This window comes from Cebidichthys violaceus, unplaced genomic scaffold (assembly GCF_023349555.1).
Source record: "Cebidichthys violaceus isolate CVI_PGR_0920_01 unplaced genomic scaffold, fCebVio1.0.p SCAF_35, whole genome shotgun sequence".
Lineage (NCBI taxonomy): Eukaryota > Metazoa > Chordata > Actinopteri > Perciformes > Stichaeidae > Cebidichthys > Cebidichthys violaceus.
The window spans coordinates 1,536,161-1,552,900 of NW_027176539.1; the positions used below are offsets into that span (position 1 = coordinate 1,536,161).

At 40.9% G+C, this 16,740-nt stretch overlaps 1 protein-coding gene across 5 annotated transcripts in view; it reads left to right on the plus strand.

The window, feature by feature from the left end:
* Window positions 1–10,545, plus strand: part of LOC137883787 (capping protein, Arp2/3 and myosin-I linker protein 3-like) — a 30,508-nt gene extending 19,963 nt beyond the window's left edge. The window contains exons 30-40 of one of the 5 annotated variants that reach the window (XM_068725421.1): window positions 2,014–2,080; window positions 2,382–2,569; window positions 2,926–3,005; window positions 4,995–5,168; window positions 5,992–6,190; window positions 7,288–8,029; window positions 8,142–8,248; window positions 8,401–8,527; window positions 8,940–9,011; window positions 9,171–9,278; window positions 9,618–10,545. In XM_068725421.1, coding sequence (XP_068581522.1) covers window positions 2,014–2,080; window positions 2,382–2,569; window positions 2,926–3,005; window positions 4,995–5,168; window positions 5,992–6,190; window positions 7,288–8,029; window positions 8,142–8,248; window positions 8,401–8,527; window positions 8,940–9,011; window positions 9,171–9,278; window positions 9,618–9,658 — 1,905 coding nt within the window. In that variant the 3' untranslated portion in view covers window positions 9,659–10,545. Of the gene's footprint in view, window positions 1–2,013; window positions 2,081–2,381; window positions 2,570–2,925; window positions 3,006–4,994; window positions 5,169–5,991; window positions 6,191–7,287; window positions 8,030–8,141; window positions 8,249–8,400; window positions 8,528–8,939; window positions 9,012–9,170; window positions 9,465–9,617 lie in introns of those variants that run through there. The other 4 variants (XM_068725422.1, XM_068725423.1, XM_068725419.1 and 1 more) reach the window with 4 other exon arrangements.
* Window positions 10,546–16,740: the final 6,195 nt, after the last annotated feature.

Here is a 16,740-nt window from a genome sequence, read left to right on the forward strand (position 1 = left end):
ACAATAGATTCCTTTTAATGTTCGTTTTCTTATATCTTTGTCCTTTTATTTTATTTTAAAAGACATCGTTAGGGGGTCGTTAGGGCAAGAACAGAGTCTTTCAATGACATCTTATTTACAACTTGTATATATTTAACAATTGTCATTGTCTTACGATACAGGTCCATTTATTCCTTGCTGTATATTTCATTGACAGTTGCGTTTTTTGTATTTCGCCTGCAACCATCTCTGTGTAATGGCAAAACTTATTTAAAAGAGATTTGAAAGGATTTTGCCAAGGTATAATAATACATCTTTAGCAATCTATTGCCGATTAAAAAAAGATCAAAGGTAATATCGTATTACATTCTTCAAACTCCCGCCAAGACCCCGAGGCAGCACTTGTGTGACTTTCTCAAATTATTGTTATATAACCTTCCTCAGTTTATCTCCACTCTGTCGCTCATTACAGTCGAGTAGTTCATAGAGTTTTGCATTCCACTGTATAGTCGTGATACAAGATGTTTTGTTGTCTTGCATCAATGAATATATTGACAAAACTAAGGTCGCTCTCCTCCGCTTCTTTACCATTGAGATAAACTTCTAACCAAAATACAGTGGCGGTTAGATGGAATGACGTATTCATCTCTGGGTTCTGGCATTTGAAACATTACACTGATTTTCTTGACAGAAGTTTTGAAAATTTAGAAATTTGAAAATTTGAAAAGCCCTAAAACTCCACTGGAGATGTGTCAACAATACTTGGATTGACGGTGTATTGTCAGTTACATTGTGCTTTGGAAGTGTCTCATTGATCGGCTTGATTGAAGGCCTATAATTCCGACACTGTAAGTCCGACTGGCATTAAATCAGAATATGGTTTATTGCCAAGTAGGTTTTATCTCACAAGGAATTTGAAGAGTCAGTCGGGGTCCCAGGCCTATAGAAACGTGGTCCTGATGGACTGCAGTTTCCTGCCAGAGGGGAATGACTCAAAACGGGCACAATCTTTGCCCGTCCTGCCGTTCAATCACCTTCACAGGAGAGCGAGGGATGAGCTGCAGTCCGCCCTCGTCCTTGGCAGTGGCAGCAGCGTACCAGACGGTGGAAGAGGAGGTGAGGATGGACTCGATGATTAAAAACAAAGGGCACCACCGTTGACTTTGGAAGGTTGACATTTTTTCTCAGCTGCCGGAGGGAATCAAGTAATCTTTTCTTTTTTTTTTACACCGTGTGCAAAAGACCCGGTGACAATCAAGCGGTCCCCTTCTACCGAGTGCTCCAGTGTTGATGCTGAAGTCTTGCACAGAATCAATACGCGACAAGATTTCATGGATGCAAGCCAAGGCAATCGACTAGACTTATATCGTTAACAATGATGCCACTCACACAACTACACAACCACTATGTCCTGCACACACACACACACACACACACACTTCACCTTTTGCATTCTTGAGTTATAGATTTGAGTTTAATTTGAGTTATAGATTAAAAAAAACAATTTTTCTGAGGTCTAAGCACTCCCTCAAGTTGTTTTTCGAGGATGAATCAGATTGACAGTAACATGTACGGACAGACAACCCCGAAACGTACTGCCTCCCCCGTCTGTAAAAAGAGGATCACAAACGTCTGTGGAATCTATCCCCTGGGGACCAGGAACATCTGTTCAACACGGCAAAGCAATAGTTGTTGCAACATTGGACCAAAGGCCGACCGATAGACTGGCAGCTAGCGTGGCTAAAAACAACCGCTGCCGCCGTGCAATCTTTACCGACTTCAGCCTTCATGAGCAATCGTTTCGGCCGTTTGATCCAGTGTTTCCTTCAGCTGAGAAGATTTTCTGTCATCAAGTTATTCACATCATCGACCGTTTGTGCGTTATTTGTCCCGGTGTGTGTTCAATTGGCCTAAAGGAGAGCTCGTATCCTTTGTGCTGCTTGACTCGTCTCTTCTTCATCTCTTCCTTACTCTAACACTATCCTTCAGCATCTCAGTATTTCTTCTTCTTCTTCTTTTCTTTTCCTCTCCAAGGACACAATAGCCATTAAGAAGCGCAGCTCGAGAACGAGACGAATACGACCCGTCTCCACCAGGCTGAGTGAGTACCGCTCTATATCCTCTCTCTCTCTCTCTCTCTCTCTTTCCTGTCTTTTCCCGTCTCTCTTAGGGCTCCATTAGTGGGTTGTTTTTTTTTCTGTTTCCCCTTCACTGTGTCTCCATCTTAGAAGTCTGCTAATGGCGGTTTTAATCTGACCTGAGCCAAGTCTGAGTCAGTACATCTCGGAGCGGTTGCCCGCTTGTTTAAAACTTGTCGACAGAAACGATCGTCTGTACTCGGTTTCCTCGTCCTCACATCTCCTGTGATCTGTCCCCACCCCACCCCCACCCCCCGCCGTCAGGCCTGTGTGACGACTCCAGCTCCTCGCCACCCCCCTCCGTGCCATCGTACTCCTCGCCGCTGTCCCGCTCGGCATCCTGGGAGGGCTTGTCGGAGCTGCCAACGCAGGGCCTGCCGCTCCATCATGTGACGCGGGTTCGGCCGAGGCCTCCGCGGAGACACAAAGGAGGCCACGTCCCTGCTGAGACTGTAAGGCGGGTTTGATCTCAGCACCTTTTCACACATAGAGCCTATAAAGTCATTTGAATTGTGTGCATTATTCCAGTATACTATACAGTATACCAGTATTCCATCTATCTATAATTCTCACATTTCCTAATGTTCATGCCTGCTGGCAGTGACTGTCTTTTTCAGAGGTAATATATACAAAGTGGATGGCTGCAATTGGATTACGCAATCTCACTGAAGCCAGTGCAATCCATTTGTTTTATTGCATACAGAACATTTACAAATGAAACCCAGTGCGAGTGAACTGACCTCTATTAAAAAGAGTGTGTGTGTGTGTGTGTGTGTGTGTGTGTGTGTGTGTGTGTGGTTGTGTGCAGCATTGCAGTGAAAATGGAGGAATAAGTCCTCTTGATGACGGACTCCCAGATTTCTATACTAAAAGAGTTCTCCCTGACAGGTAAGAGCATCCCCTGGGTTTACACGTTTTAACTACCAATCACATTCACGTTGACCCTTAAAAAAAAAGTTGCCGTAAAACTGCTATAAGAAAACTACATATTAATATTATTTTCCACTTCCGCCGAGTTCAATCTTTTAATCAACATGAGCCCTGATTATAACCACCAAATGTTCATACATTTTCACAATTTTAACCCGTCAAATGTCGGTTTGCAACTGTTTGTTTTTTTTAATTCAAATATTACATTATTTTCTGTATACTTAGTGCTAGGGAGTCACAGTCTGAGATATGTCAATGATTAGCAACGACATGCATTGTTGCATTCAAACACTGCAGTGCTCCATAATACAGCAGCGATGCCCCTAGTGGGAACGAGGAGAATAGCAACGTATTAGACAAACATGAGAAAATGGCTTTATCTGATGGGAACGCCACAGAGTGTCTGTATTTTGGCTCCACAGTTTATTGGAGACAATATAGGAGCTTAAGTTGCACTTCCAAAATACACTTTAAAAAACTCAAACCCTTGCCAAAATGCATGTCATATGCATTAACACAGCCAAAAATGTCCCTATTGATGCTTAAAAAGGTTAAATTACTAGTGCCCAAGTTTGTAGAATGAGTTCCTACTTTTCAAACGGTCATTAGTTTCCTTTCATCGTTTCCACACTTTGAACATCTACTTGCAGAGTCCTAAAGCTCGCTGGAGACCTTGTAGGTAATTCATCACAGTGAGCACTTTGTCACGTTGAAGTTATTGTCGCACGATAACGCAGCTGTGAGCAGAAACTGCTTTGACAATTGTTCTAGTTCAAGGACATCCGAGAGAGCTCGCTGCCAAACAACTTGATAAGAAGTAGAAGAAGAAGAAGAAGACGACATGTTTACTTATCGATCGTCTTCTACAGCTTGTGAATAAAACACACAATTGTCAATCAGTGGAGAAAGTCACACAACAAAAGACACCAATATGAACAGACAGATGACACTACTGCAGCGAAAGCAAGTGACTGTGAAAAGTGTTGCTTCAATGGAAACATAACAAAGATGTAACCTTGGTTAGTACCTAACGTGGCATTCCAACCAACTTAACAAACAGCATCCGTTATATCAGGCTGTTCCTTTAACCAGAAACAAAAAGTTATTAAAGGTGACAGGAGCAAGCATTAAAAGATTGCATTTCTACAATTTCCATATTCCATCTCGACTCAATGACATTTTTAATTAAGGCGATACCTGTGATCACATCCACACACTCTAAACAGCTCTGCCTGTGTTTCTGACAGTTTCTCCAGCGAGGCTTCACTTTAATTGGCTCATGTTGAGGTTATTATAATTCAAGAAAGGTTGTGTTCCTCTGACCAGTGCGTCGTCTGTCTTTGAAGTGCTCTCGTGGCGACGTTCGGCTTGTTTAGCACATCCTGCAGGCAGTTCACAGCCGATTCAATCCGCTGTCCGTCATCTTTGCTCCGTGGTAACATAAATTTCGCTCTTTGATGATTAGAGCAGCAGGCGCTGGCTGTTTGGAGCGTTTGGGGATGGGTTGCATGTTGTTGATCAAAGGGGTGTGAGATTCAGAAAGGAGAGGTGATTTTATTTTTACACACATCAAAAGGAAGATGTTAGGGTTGTTTTTTTTTTGTTGTGATTTGTTAAATATGTGACAGGTCTGCTTTGGAAATGAAAGGGGAAAGTTTTTAAAAGTTTTTAAAGTTTGTTCCTACATCAATCGCGCAAATGAAGCCAAATTAAAAATGAATGCGCTAAAACATGCAGAACACTTCGCCGTTTTGATGGGCGACCGCAAAAGTTTGGTGAGCTTTTATTTTGGTGGGGTACTTTCGATAAATGGGCCTAACGCTCAAACTCCCCGAGAAGCAAAGCAGACAAAAGGCCGGCGTGGATGACCGCGATGAGTTCACTGACCCCCTAGCAGAGACGACCGTTCCTTTATGTGTGACGTTCGACCTCTCTCGCCTCTTTCAGCCAGCTCTCCTCTCTGCACAAAGCCCACTCGCTGAGGAGGAAGAAGAGGAGGAACATGCTGGCCATCTTCGGCTTCCGTCGGAACCGCAGCCAAACTCTGTCCAATCAGGGGCCGGAGTCCGAGGCAGAGGTGTACGGAGACGGGTGTCACTTCGTTGCTACGGCGCCCTCGGGGTTCGTTCCGTGCACACAAACACACAACACTGACACACTCCAATTCAGGAAAGCTATGGCCTTGAACACGCAACTCAATGCCCACAGGGTGCGTTGGATTAGGGGTTCTCAAAGCGGGGGCGTGAGGGACGACGGGATTTGCGTGACAATTCAAAATAAATCAGGCGAATCTGAATGATGAGACATGATACACATATTTATAGATTCAGTGTGACTCACACTTCCTGAGGATATCATTATCTCCGGTCCCATTGTGCAGCACACCGCTTAGAAATCATAGGGAGAAAAAAAAGACTCATTTTAACTCCAGAACTTGCCTGAACAGTCATGTTTTTTTAGAGTTCTTCAGTATCAAAGTACTCCAGTGACAGCTTCTCTTCATATCCATAATAATCTAACTCTTTGTTCTGAACGATGGGCCTACGGCGTTCAGACTGTGGAAACACCTGCGTCACACAACAATACACACATTTTCTTTCCATATTCTACCGTCAGCGGCACTGAACTTCATAAATACCACGGCAAACATCCTTCCTCTGTGTTGTTGATACGAGAAATGGCCGATAGCTGCCAAAAGTGCAGGCGGGCCGATAGCAGCGAGTGAACACAGATGTAGACGACAGCCGGCGGCTCACATTCTGGATCCAGTCAGCCGGGTGACGACGGATGAACCGTCGCATGTCAAACACGGATTAGGAGAGAAAAGATGGCTGATTTCTGCCAGCAAATAGATGCTTCTTAACTACACGGTTCTCAGAGCTCACTTAATTGTGTATTTTGAATCCTGCAGCCCTGACATCTCCAGTTTTCTCCTGACTTTTAGGACAGCCACAGAGAACGTTTACACCCTCCTGCAGCCTCCGAGGTCCGCTGCCAGAGCCGGATCTCCCGGCGACGGGGCTGATGGGAAAATGAATGACCACCAGGGGAAGAATACTCTCCTTTTGAGTCCGCCGCCGGTGCCGGTCCTCCCTCTCTCCGGCGCCGGAGGAAGCAAACACCCTTTTTATTCTCCCAGAGAGGTAACGTCAGTGTGACTAAAGAAATTACTCCCTAATTAATGTTTCATGGGACACATGTCCTCCTGGATTACAGTTTAAAACACTTAGTTACATTTAAACACATTTAAACTAAACAAAGAAAACTACAAAACTATCAGGTTAGGTTTGGCAACAAGAGTAGTTGATTATGTTTAGTAAAAAACATTGTTTGGTTTAAAATCACTACCAAATGAGGAACAAAAAGCAACAAAACCACCTAGTTATGTTTAGGCAACAAGAGTTCTACTTGGTTAAGTTTAGGCAACAAGAGTTCTACTTGGTTATGTTTAGGCAACAAGAGTTCTACTTGGTTATGTTTAGGCAACAAGAGTTCTACTTGGTTAAGTTTAGGCAACAAGAGTTCTATTTGGTTAGGTTTAGGCAACAAGAGTTCTACTTGGTTAGGTTTAGGCAACAAGAGTTCTACTTGGTTAGGTTTAGGCAACAAGAGTTCTACTTGGTTATGTTTAGGCAACAAGAGTTCTACTTGGTTATGTTTAGGCAACAAGAGTTCTACTTGGTTAGGTTTAGGCAACAAGAGTTCTACTTGGTTATGTTTAGGCAACAAGAGTTCTACTTGGTTAGGTTTAGGCAACAAGAGTTCTACTTGGTTATGTTTAGGCAACAAGAGTTTTACTTGGTTAAGTTTAGGCAACAAGAGTTCTACTTGGTTAGGTTTAGGCAACAAGAGTTCTACTTGGTTAGGTTTAGGCAACAAGAGTTCTACTTGGTTAGGTTTAGGCAACAAGAGTTCTACTTGGTTAAGTTTAGGCAACAAGAGTTCTACTTGGTTAGGTTTAGGCAACAAGAGTACTACCTAATTATGTTTAGGTGTATTTTGACCCATCCACTCAGACCTCGTCCCTCAGGGGACTTCCTTCCTTCTTTTGAAACTTATTTGTGAAATGTCAAAATCAAACGTGATCCAAGACAAATTATGTTTCCCGCAAAATGAAATTCCCGATCACGTTTCATTGTATGGGATGTGATGTTTAGGACACCGGTCTGGACCCGCAAAGTATTCTCTGTTACTAGAAGTTTTTCCTAGACCTTCTCCTCCGCCTCTTCTTGTGTTTTAGCAGAAGTCAGAAGCGGATGCTGTGTTTGAACATCCGTTGGAGGCGGACCGGTACTGGGTGGACGACAAACAGAGGAGCACGGGGGTTCTGCATCCAGACAAGCCGTGGTTGGAAGGGAGGCCGACCGACCAGCAGGCGGAGAAACTGCGGTTTGAAAGAACCGTCGGAGAGCCGAGGACGACGGAGAGACAGACGGACCGGTTCTGGACTGAGAGCAGACACCCGGACAGACACGTGGACAGACAGTGGACTGTGGACAGACACACCCAGCGGCAGATCGACAGGAAGATAGAAAGACAGTGGATGGGCGGCAGGCAGATAGACAGGTCGTGGTCGGAACACAGGCCGACGGAGGGTCAACAGGTGGACAATCAGTGGACGGAGAGCAGACAAGCGAGCAGGAAGACGGAGAGACAAGTGCAGGCGCTTCATCTGGCTCAAAGGCCGCTGCCTCCGTACCCGTCGGACAGGACGCCCTCGCCCAAACAGGAAACGGATCCTCTGAAGAGCGCCGAGGCGGCGGCGGCTGCAGACTGGCATCAGCCGGACACGCAGGGGGACAGACAAATGTGTCTCGACATCGGCGGAGGGTTTACGGAGGGATGGAGGAGCAGTGGAGGAGGAGGAGGAGGACGAGCTGCTCCCTGTGCATCTAAACCCGATCCCCCGCCGCAAAGCAGCAAACCCAGCATGTCCAAACTGAGGCAGAGACATCGCCTCGAGAGCTCAGACGCTCTACCAGGTACCTCAGAAAGGACGTCTTAGCTTTTGTAAAAAAAAGAGGTTTTGGTCGCCATGGTTGCCACAGACCTACTGTACATGCGGCTGACAGTAGATTTCTTTGTGATTCGTAGGTACAGAGGAGGAAGGAGACGTAGAGAAGGACTCTGGAAAGACGGAAAAGAAAGAGAGCGAAAAAAGAAGAGACTCAGAAGGTCATCCTCCTCCGATCCCAGAAAAGGTGTGTCCTGTTTGTTCTGTGTAAACAAATATATATATATATATATATATATATATAAGTACATCAATGGTTACTGTAAATCTACAGTGAATATGCCGGTTGCAATAATTGTCTTGTTGTGTTTTTTTTTGTTCTGGTCCACAAAAAAACAGCCAAAGACGTCCTCGTTTGTGATTTTTCCAAAAGAATCAGCCAATGAGAGAAGCTTACCGCCTCCTCCTGTGCCACCTCCAGTTCACAAGCCTGTGCACGGATTACCAGACAGAGCTGCAAGTCAAGGTACCTCCAACCATGAGAAGAACAAAGGTTTTCAGCGACTGCCTGACTTTGACATCACAGTATATGCTGTGCTTTAGGTTTACAACAAGGTGCAGATAAACAGCAGAAAGCTCTAAATGGAGCATAATGTACTAAATGAACATCATGCTGTATTGAAGAAGACTGTAAACTAGAGATTGAGACCATAAACTCATGTTTACAATGTTTACTGAGGGAATAAATCAAGAGAGAAGTAGAGTCATTTTAGACTAGACTTCTATACAACCAGAGGAGTCGCCCCCTGGTGGACACTAGAGAGAATGCAGCTTTAAAGACACTTCAAACTGTCATTGGCTTCACTTTTTAGAACCTTTAAAAATATCTAATACTTCCTGATTACGTGTGAACTAATCGGTCCTTCGTACCTGTTCAGGTGAAGAAGGACTGCGACCTCAGGCACCAGTGAAGCCACAGAGGAACAGAAAGGCGGTGTCGTGTGACGCAGGTGAAACCCGTCTTTTCTCCATCACAGCATACACAAGTTTCTACACGGTGTATATTCATGTCGGGAATTTATGTACAGTAATATGCGTTTATCTGTGTGTAAAGCGTCTGTATCTAACTGTTCATTTGTGTCTTTTTTTTGTGTCCTCACTGAACTCAGGCACTGACAGGGAAAGCCCTAATAACGTTGAGAAGCCCCCAAATCGCAAACCCCCCGTGAAAAAACCTAGACTACCCCAAAACAGAAATAAGTCACTGGAGTTGTCTGGTACACGTCTCTGTTTTTATATATATATATATATTTATATTTATGTGTGTGTGTGTGTGTGTGTGTGTGTGTGTGTGTAGTAGCAGATGTTAGTAAGTGTGAGTCAAGTGGTAATGAAACACCACAATATGTGTCGCTATTCAGGAACATGATGTTAATTTGCAAAAATGATAATATAATAATTCAGTGGATTCTTTCCTGTACATTTCTACATGTTGTGACCTGATACACATATATATATATATATATATATATATATATATATATATATATATATATATATATATATTGATAATAGTCCCTGCCAATGATCTGTTTCCTGTCTGTTCTGTCTTACAGACAGCCTCGACTCAGCCTCCGGTCACAGCGAGCTGTTGTGATGCCGGGAAAAATAATAATAATTCACATCAACGCTGTCCAGCTGATAGTTCATCTCAACGAGGACACAAAGAAGAAGAAGAAGAAGAAGAAGAAACACACGAGGAGGAGAGAAAATGTCAGACAGACATCATAAAGCATTAATAACTGGCTTCTGTTGAAACGCTCACTTTCCTTAAAGGGACAGTTCAGACGTTCTGTAGTGTGTCAGTGTGAGGTTCTCCTCCACAGTGTTCTACTGCAGTACATGAGTTCATAGAAGCAGACAGGAGAACAAAGTGATGTTCTGCTGTGGACGTGTTCTAGACTCCTAAAAGAACCTCTCTCAGTTGAAGTGAACTCTGTATTCAGGATGTTCTCAGACACCTGGTTCTATGAACTCATTTACTGTAGTAGAACACCGACTGTGGAGGAGAACCTCACAGACTACTAGAACATCACTACTGTCCCTCTAGCGTCACGTCCCCCCCCCTCTTCACCCAGACCGTCTTTGCGTTCCCCTCACATGAAAACTCGTTTTTGTGGCTTCAGTATTTTAACGGTATTTGCTCTTTTAGAAGAACCCAAACGATCATCGTCTGTGTGTGTGTGTGTGTGTGTGTGTGTGTGTGTGTGTGTGTGTGTCGGTGGGCCGAGTGTTTGGAGCGTCGTGGCTTTGCTAGACAGAATAATAAGTAACGTCTTTATTAGAATGTGATGTCTTGAATCTGCGACGCTGATGCAGCTGACTGCCTTTGGTTGACACTTGAAAAATGAGTTGCTTCTCATCAGATGAAACTTGATGATTTATATCTAGTTTTTGCTTTCAGGGAACTGAAAGGTGATATATTTTATAGAGAAAAAATAAATATTATGTATGAGCACCCTCTCTGTATGAATAAAACACTAATGGAAAACAAGTACGACTCCTACTGCGTCATCGTTAGCTGTTAGCTTCAGTTAGCTTCAGTTAGCTTTAGTTAGCTTCCGTTAGCTCGACAAAGGATGTGGTTTCTACTGTTTCATAACATGTTAATTAGATGATTTAGGAGCGGAACGTCACTTCAGTAGCCATAAGATCACAAACAGTCCAATGTGGAGGGTTATTAGTTATTACTCCATGGGGATCATTTCAGGGTATTATTTAAGTTAAATGATGAATATTTATTTTAAACATTTATCTGACGGCTTTAGTTACTTGTTAATTTACTGATTAAGATTTCTGCAGAGAAAACATGTGAAGAGTTCGACCGTGAGATCCAACTTATCAAATGTGATGATTTGCTGATTTTCCTTTTAATTATTTTAATGTAATAGAATGTTGAGTAAAACAAACATTGTGAAGTTTTCACTCTGGGGGAATAACCAGCAGATTAAACGATGATTCAAATCATTATTAGTTAGTTATTAATAATAATGAATTAGTGCATGAGTAATATACAATAGTACAACAGTCACAGTGGATATATTAATAATTTTATTACTTAAGTATTTTTCCCTGATTGTACTCCACCACCTGTCCATAATTATTACTAATTAATGTGTAATTGGTTCACTACCGCCCTGAACATTAAACGAATGAAGGCTAACAGCTGACTGGTGATCAGTGTTGATGCTGAATTTACTTTCTCGCTTCAGAAATGCACCTCACCGGTTGGCATGGCAACCTCATATATTCAGAAGTCAAAGAATGTGAGAAACAGCAGGGGGCGACTGATGACTACGAATGAGCAGGAGACACACACACACACCAACACACACACACACACAGACACACACACAGACCCCCCCCACACACACACTAATGATTTCTGTCTCGCAGGTTGTCATTAGCAACTGTGCCGTGACCTTTCCCTCCCTAAGAAGCTGTAATATAATGAGTCAGAGAGGAGTCACTGCAGAGTGAGGAAACCTTTACACTTTCTTCAAATCTAGATTTACTTCTTTCTTTTTTTACCAAGTCAGTGTTTTTAACGAGCAAACAGCCTCTGAGGAAATGGTAAGCAGCTTCTGAAAGATGACAGAAGAATGTATATGGCAATGTGAGGGGAAAGAAATCCTGTAAGTCATTATGACGAGAACTTCTACTCAAAATGTACTCCTAGTACTGAGTGAGTATCGCAAAATAATGACTTAGTATCTCATAATGAGTTAGTATCTCAAAATAATGACTTAGTATCTCATAATAATGACTTAGTATCTCAGAATAAAGACTTAGCATCTCAATAATGACTTAGTATCTCAATAATGACTTAGTATCTCAATAATGACTTAGTATCTCAGAATAATGACTTAGTATCTCAATAATGACTTAGTATCTCAATAATGACTTAGTATCTCATAATAATGACTTAGTATCTCAATAATGACTTAGTATCTCAATAATGACTTAGTATCTCAATAATGACTTAGTATCTCATAATAATGACTTAGTATCTCAATAATGACTTAGTATCTCAATAATGACTTAGTATCTCATAATGACTTAGCATCTCAATAATGACTTAGTATCTCATAATAATGACTTAGTATCTCATAAAAATGACTTAGTATCTCATAACAATGACTTAGTATCTCATAATAATGACTTAGTATCTCAATAATGACTTAGTATCTCATAATAATGACTTAGTATCTCAGAATAAAGACTTAGCATCTCAATAATGACTTAGTATCTCAATAATGACTTAGTATCTCATAATAATGACTTAGTATCTCAATAATGACTTAGTATCTCAGAATAATGACTTAGTATCTCATAATAATGACTTAGTATCTCAATAATGACTTAGTATCTCAGAATAATGACTTAGTATGTCAACATAATGACTTAGTATCTCAATAATGACTTAGTATCTCAATAATGAGTTAGTATCTCAGAATAAAGATTTAGCATCTCAAAATAATGACTTAGTATCTCAAAATAATGACTTAGTATATCAATAATGAGTTAGTATCTCAAAATAATGACTTAGTATATCAATAATGAGTTAGTATCTCAATAATGACAATCAATTTTATTTTACTCGATGAAATGGTCTTCCGTAAATTGCCGCGTTCACAAAACATAACACATATATATTTGTCCCTGTTGTAAACTGTTGTAGACTGTTGTAAACTGTTGTAAACTGTCGTAAAATGTTGTAAACTGTTGTAAACTGTCGTAAACTGTTGTAAAATGTTGTAAAATGTCGTAAACTGTTGTAAACTGTCTTCTCTCTTCCCCAGATGTCATGGCTGCTGAAATGAGGGAGATACTCTACGTGTGAACTTTAATTGATCCATTCAATCATTCAGCCTCGGTTTCCTTGTTAATTAATCACTAAAGTTTTCCAGACAGAAGATGATTTAATATCCTGTCTCTCAGCTCAGTGTGTGAAGCAATTTAACATCTCAGATCCTGATGTACGGTGAGATCACAGGCAGCGTATTGGCTTCATAACAGTACGGTGAAATATAACCCTGGTGTTGGTTTGAACTACTTACTCCCACTCTACCTTGAGTAATGTGGAATCCACAGTGGTGAGTCCTCTCATGTAATCACATTCCCCAAAATGAATGTGCCCACTGATATTGATGAGTTCTCAATAATAAAAAAAAAGAAGCTGCAGAAAGTGGAGCTTTGAGAACTTCAAATAGACGGATTGTGCCGTGAAATTTTACGTTTTAACAGAGAAAAGTATAAATAATTGAATTTCTATTTCTTTCTTTCTTTAAGAATTACACCTTTCAAGGAAGGTTTTTTCTTGATAAATACTTTTCAACCCAATAAATAGTCTTAAAAAGAATTAAAGATGATCATTATTTTCAGCAAAAACATTTTTCTTGTCCCTGACATCAAAAAGTGGACAAAAAGGAGAATTTCTTCTGCGTCCTCTCGCCCCGAAACCTGAACTGAAATGTTCGACAGTAAGTTTCCTTCGACTGTCGTTTGTGTCTTATTCTTTTCCAGCTGATGTGAAATACAACATCGCATCACGCAGGAGGCACCGGAACACATCCTACCCCCCTCATCGCTCTGCTGCAGTTACCAGGCAACATGATCGCATAAAAGGCCGAGAGAGAGAGAGAGGAGAGAGAGAGAGAGAGAGAGAGAGAGAGAGAGAGAGAGAGAACATGTGTGGGTAGAAGGAGAAGGATGCGTGAAAATAAAAAAAGGATGCAGGCAGTCCACAGCCGCGTGTGCGTGAGTGTGTTCACACAACAACTCACGGAGCACAGGTCCTCTCCTCTTCCTTCCGGCTCGAAGGAGGTTCCTCCGTGAGAGAGAAGAGGTCCTGAGGTCCACTTCTGTTGTTAGGAAAACACAGAATAAAACCGTTTACTTCCACACACAGTAAAGCTACTAGACGGGCCTTCTACAGTACAAGAATTTTATCCTATTCATATCCTTATTTGTATTATTGTTGTTGTTATACAAGTATTATTATAATAAAGTATTATTTTCAAAATTATTTATTTTACCTTATAATTAACATTATTTACAAATTATTTTCTTTATTCATATTAATATTCTTATTAATAATAATAATATTTTTTTTATTTTTGCCTTATTATAATTATTATTTATTTTATAATAATTACTTTTATTATTATTATTATTATTATTATGTGTTGTATGAACTTACTTATCAACATTATCATTACTGTTTATTTATATATTTATCATTATTATACAAGTATTATTTTCACAATAATTTATTTTACCTTATAATTAACATTATTATTTACTATTATTTATTTACATTTATTATTTTGCCTTGTTATTATTTTATGATAATTACTTTTATTATTATTATTATTATTATGCGTTTGCTGAACTTACTTATCAACATTATCAGTAATATTTATTTATATGTGTGAGAGCCTACTGGATCATATACATCATATACATCATATACATCATGTACATCATGTACATCATATATATCATGTACATCATGTACATCATATACATCATGTACATCATATACATCATGTACATCATGTACATCATATACATCATATACATCATGTACATCATATACATCATGTACATCATATACATCATGTACATCATGTACATCATGTACATCATATACATCATGTACATCATGTACATCATGTACATCATATACATCATGTACATCATGTACATCATGTACATCATGTACATCATATACATCATGTACATCATGTACATCATGTACATCATATACATCATATACATCATGTACATCATATACATCATATACACTGGAATGAGTCACGCAGGCAGATAAGAAGCAGCACAATTAAATGTAATTATTAATTATTACAACACCGTCTCCATAATGTGAGAGAGACGGCTGCCTCAGGCCTCAAACAGAACCAGAACCAGTCTCCTCATGGCCAGAACCAGAACCAGATGTGAGGCCGTTATGATCAACAGGCAGCCTATCAGGATGACGTCATTATCACTGTCAGAAGGCGGTGGGCCCTCCTGCATTTACATGGTACGATTCCAGTATTTATATTTCTGCTGTAATACTTCATTAAGTATCATATGTATCAGTAGGTGAAGTGATCTACTAACACCGGATTTCACTTATTGTCTTGCGTTAGAAACTTTTCTTGTTTTCCCAAAAAACGACTAATGAGATATGCAAATTCAGGCTCATTTTATGAACACGTATAACAATGAATTACAACTATACAATCTTATATAACAGCAACACAGTAAGAAGAATTGTTTAAAGGGACACTGCATGTGAATTGTTTTGTATGTTCCACATGAAATGGTAGCAATCGTGAATGCCACACACACACACACACACACACACACACACACACGTTTATATTTGACAGAATAATGACTGAATCTAAAACGCTGCACCGTTAGTCATGCTAACAACTGAACACAACTGCAGGTGCTCTGCGGAGGAGCTACAGCCTCGATGCTACGCCTCCTCTCGCTGAACTCCATCGCTCCTGTAGTCGGATGGATTTTTTTATCTCAGGTTTCCTCCTCGTTAAATCGTGGCGATCCTGCAGGAGGACGGCGGAGGAGAGGAGAACCGGCGCGAGGACAGAGGGAGGGCTGCAGAGGGCCGATGAATGAACAGACTTCATGTCATCTCTCGGTCTGGGAGGGGAGCCAACGTATCGACCACCTTAATCCCTTCATCCCTCTCTTCCTCCTCCTCATCCTCCCTCACCTCTCTGTCTGCTGCCACCCCCTGATTTCCATCTCTGCTCACCGCCGTGTTTTTGTTCTGTATTTAAGATTAAAAGGCGTCTAATTCCTGTTTGGTGGTATTGTTCAGCGGGTTTGGACATCTGTAAGCCGCCTCTTTAGATTCTCATTTTACTGTTGCTGAACATGAATTACACCAAGAGAAAAGACGGTCGCGGGTCGCTGATGATTTATGAGCGTTTTGTCATTTCTGACGGCAAATGAAGATGTATTCATGGCTACGTCCCAAATATGCTGCGAGTGAAATTTCATCAGTGTGACGACAAAACAAACATGACAAACGGTGAAGCGGCAGCGTGTGAACCGACAACGGCGACGACTTCAGTCACGATGCGTAGCATGTTTCAGCCCAGTCTCCAGGCAACATTTCATGTGTCGATTATAGCCAAAATAACGGCGACATTATCCCGATCATCATCACTTCAGAATCTTAAAAAGGCACCGACGCATACAGCAATCACTTTACCTTACATTTTATCAAGAAACAAATATTTGTCTTGCATGGGACACACATCTTTTGTTAAAAAACAATCTTAAATATGGTCATTTCAAGTGTCCATGCATAGATATAAGGTCCATATGAGCCATAACGAGGGTGTGGCCGAGTCTTTTTCAAGACCCTTGTGGCGATATACATGATCACGATAATGGAAATTCACCAAGAGCAACGTATAGTTTTTTATTGCGATTCACAGCGACCTGTCAATCAGCGTGTAGCCCCGCCCCCCTAAATCATCCCCTGCTTTATGGTGTGTTTGACTCTAAATGTTCCATAATGTACTAAATGAACATCATGCTGTATTGAAGAAGACTGTAAACTAGAGATTGAGACCATAAACTCATGTTTACAATGTTTACTGAGGGAATAAATCAAGAGAGAAGTAGAGTCAT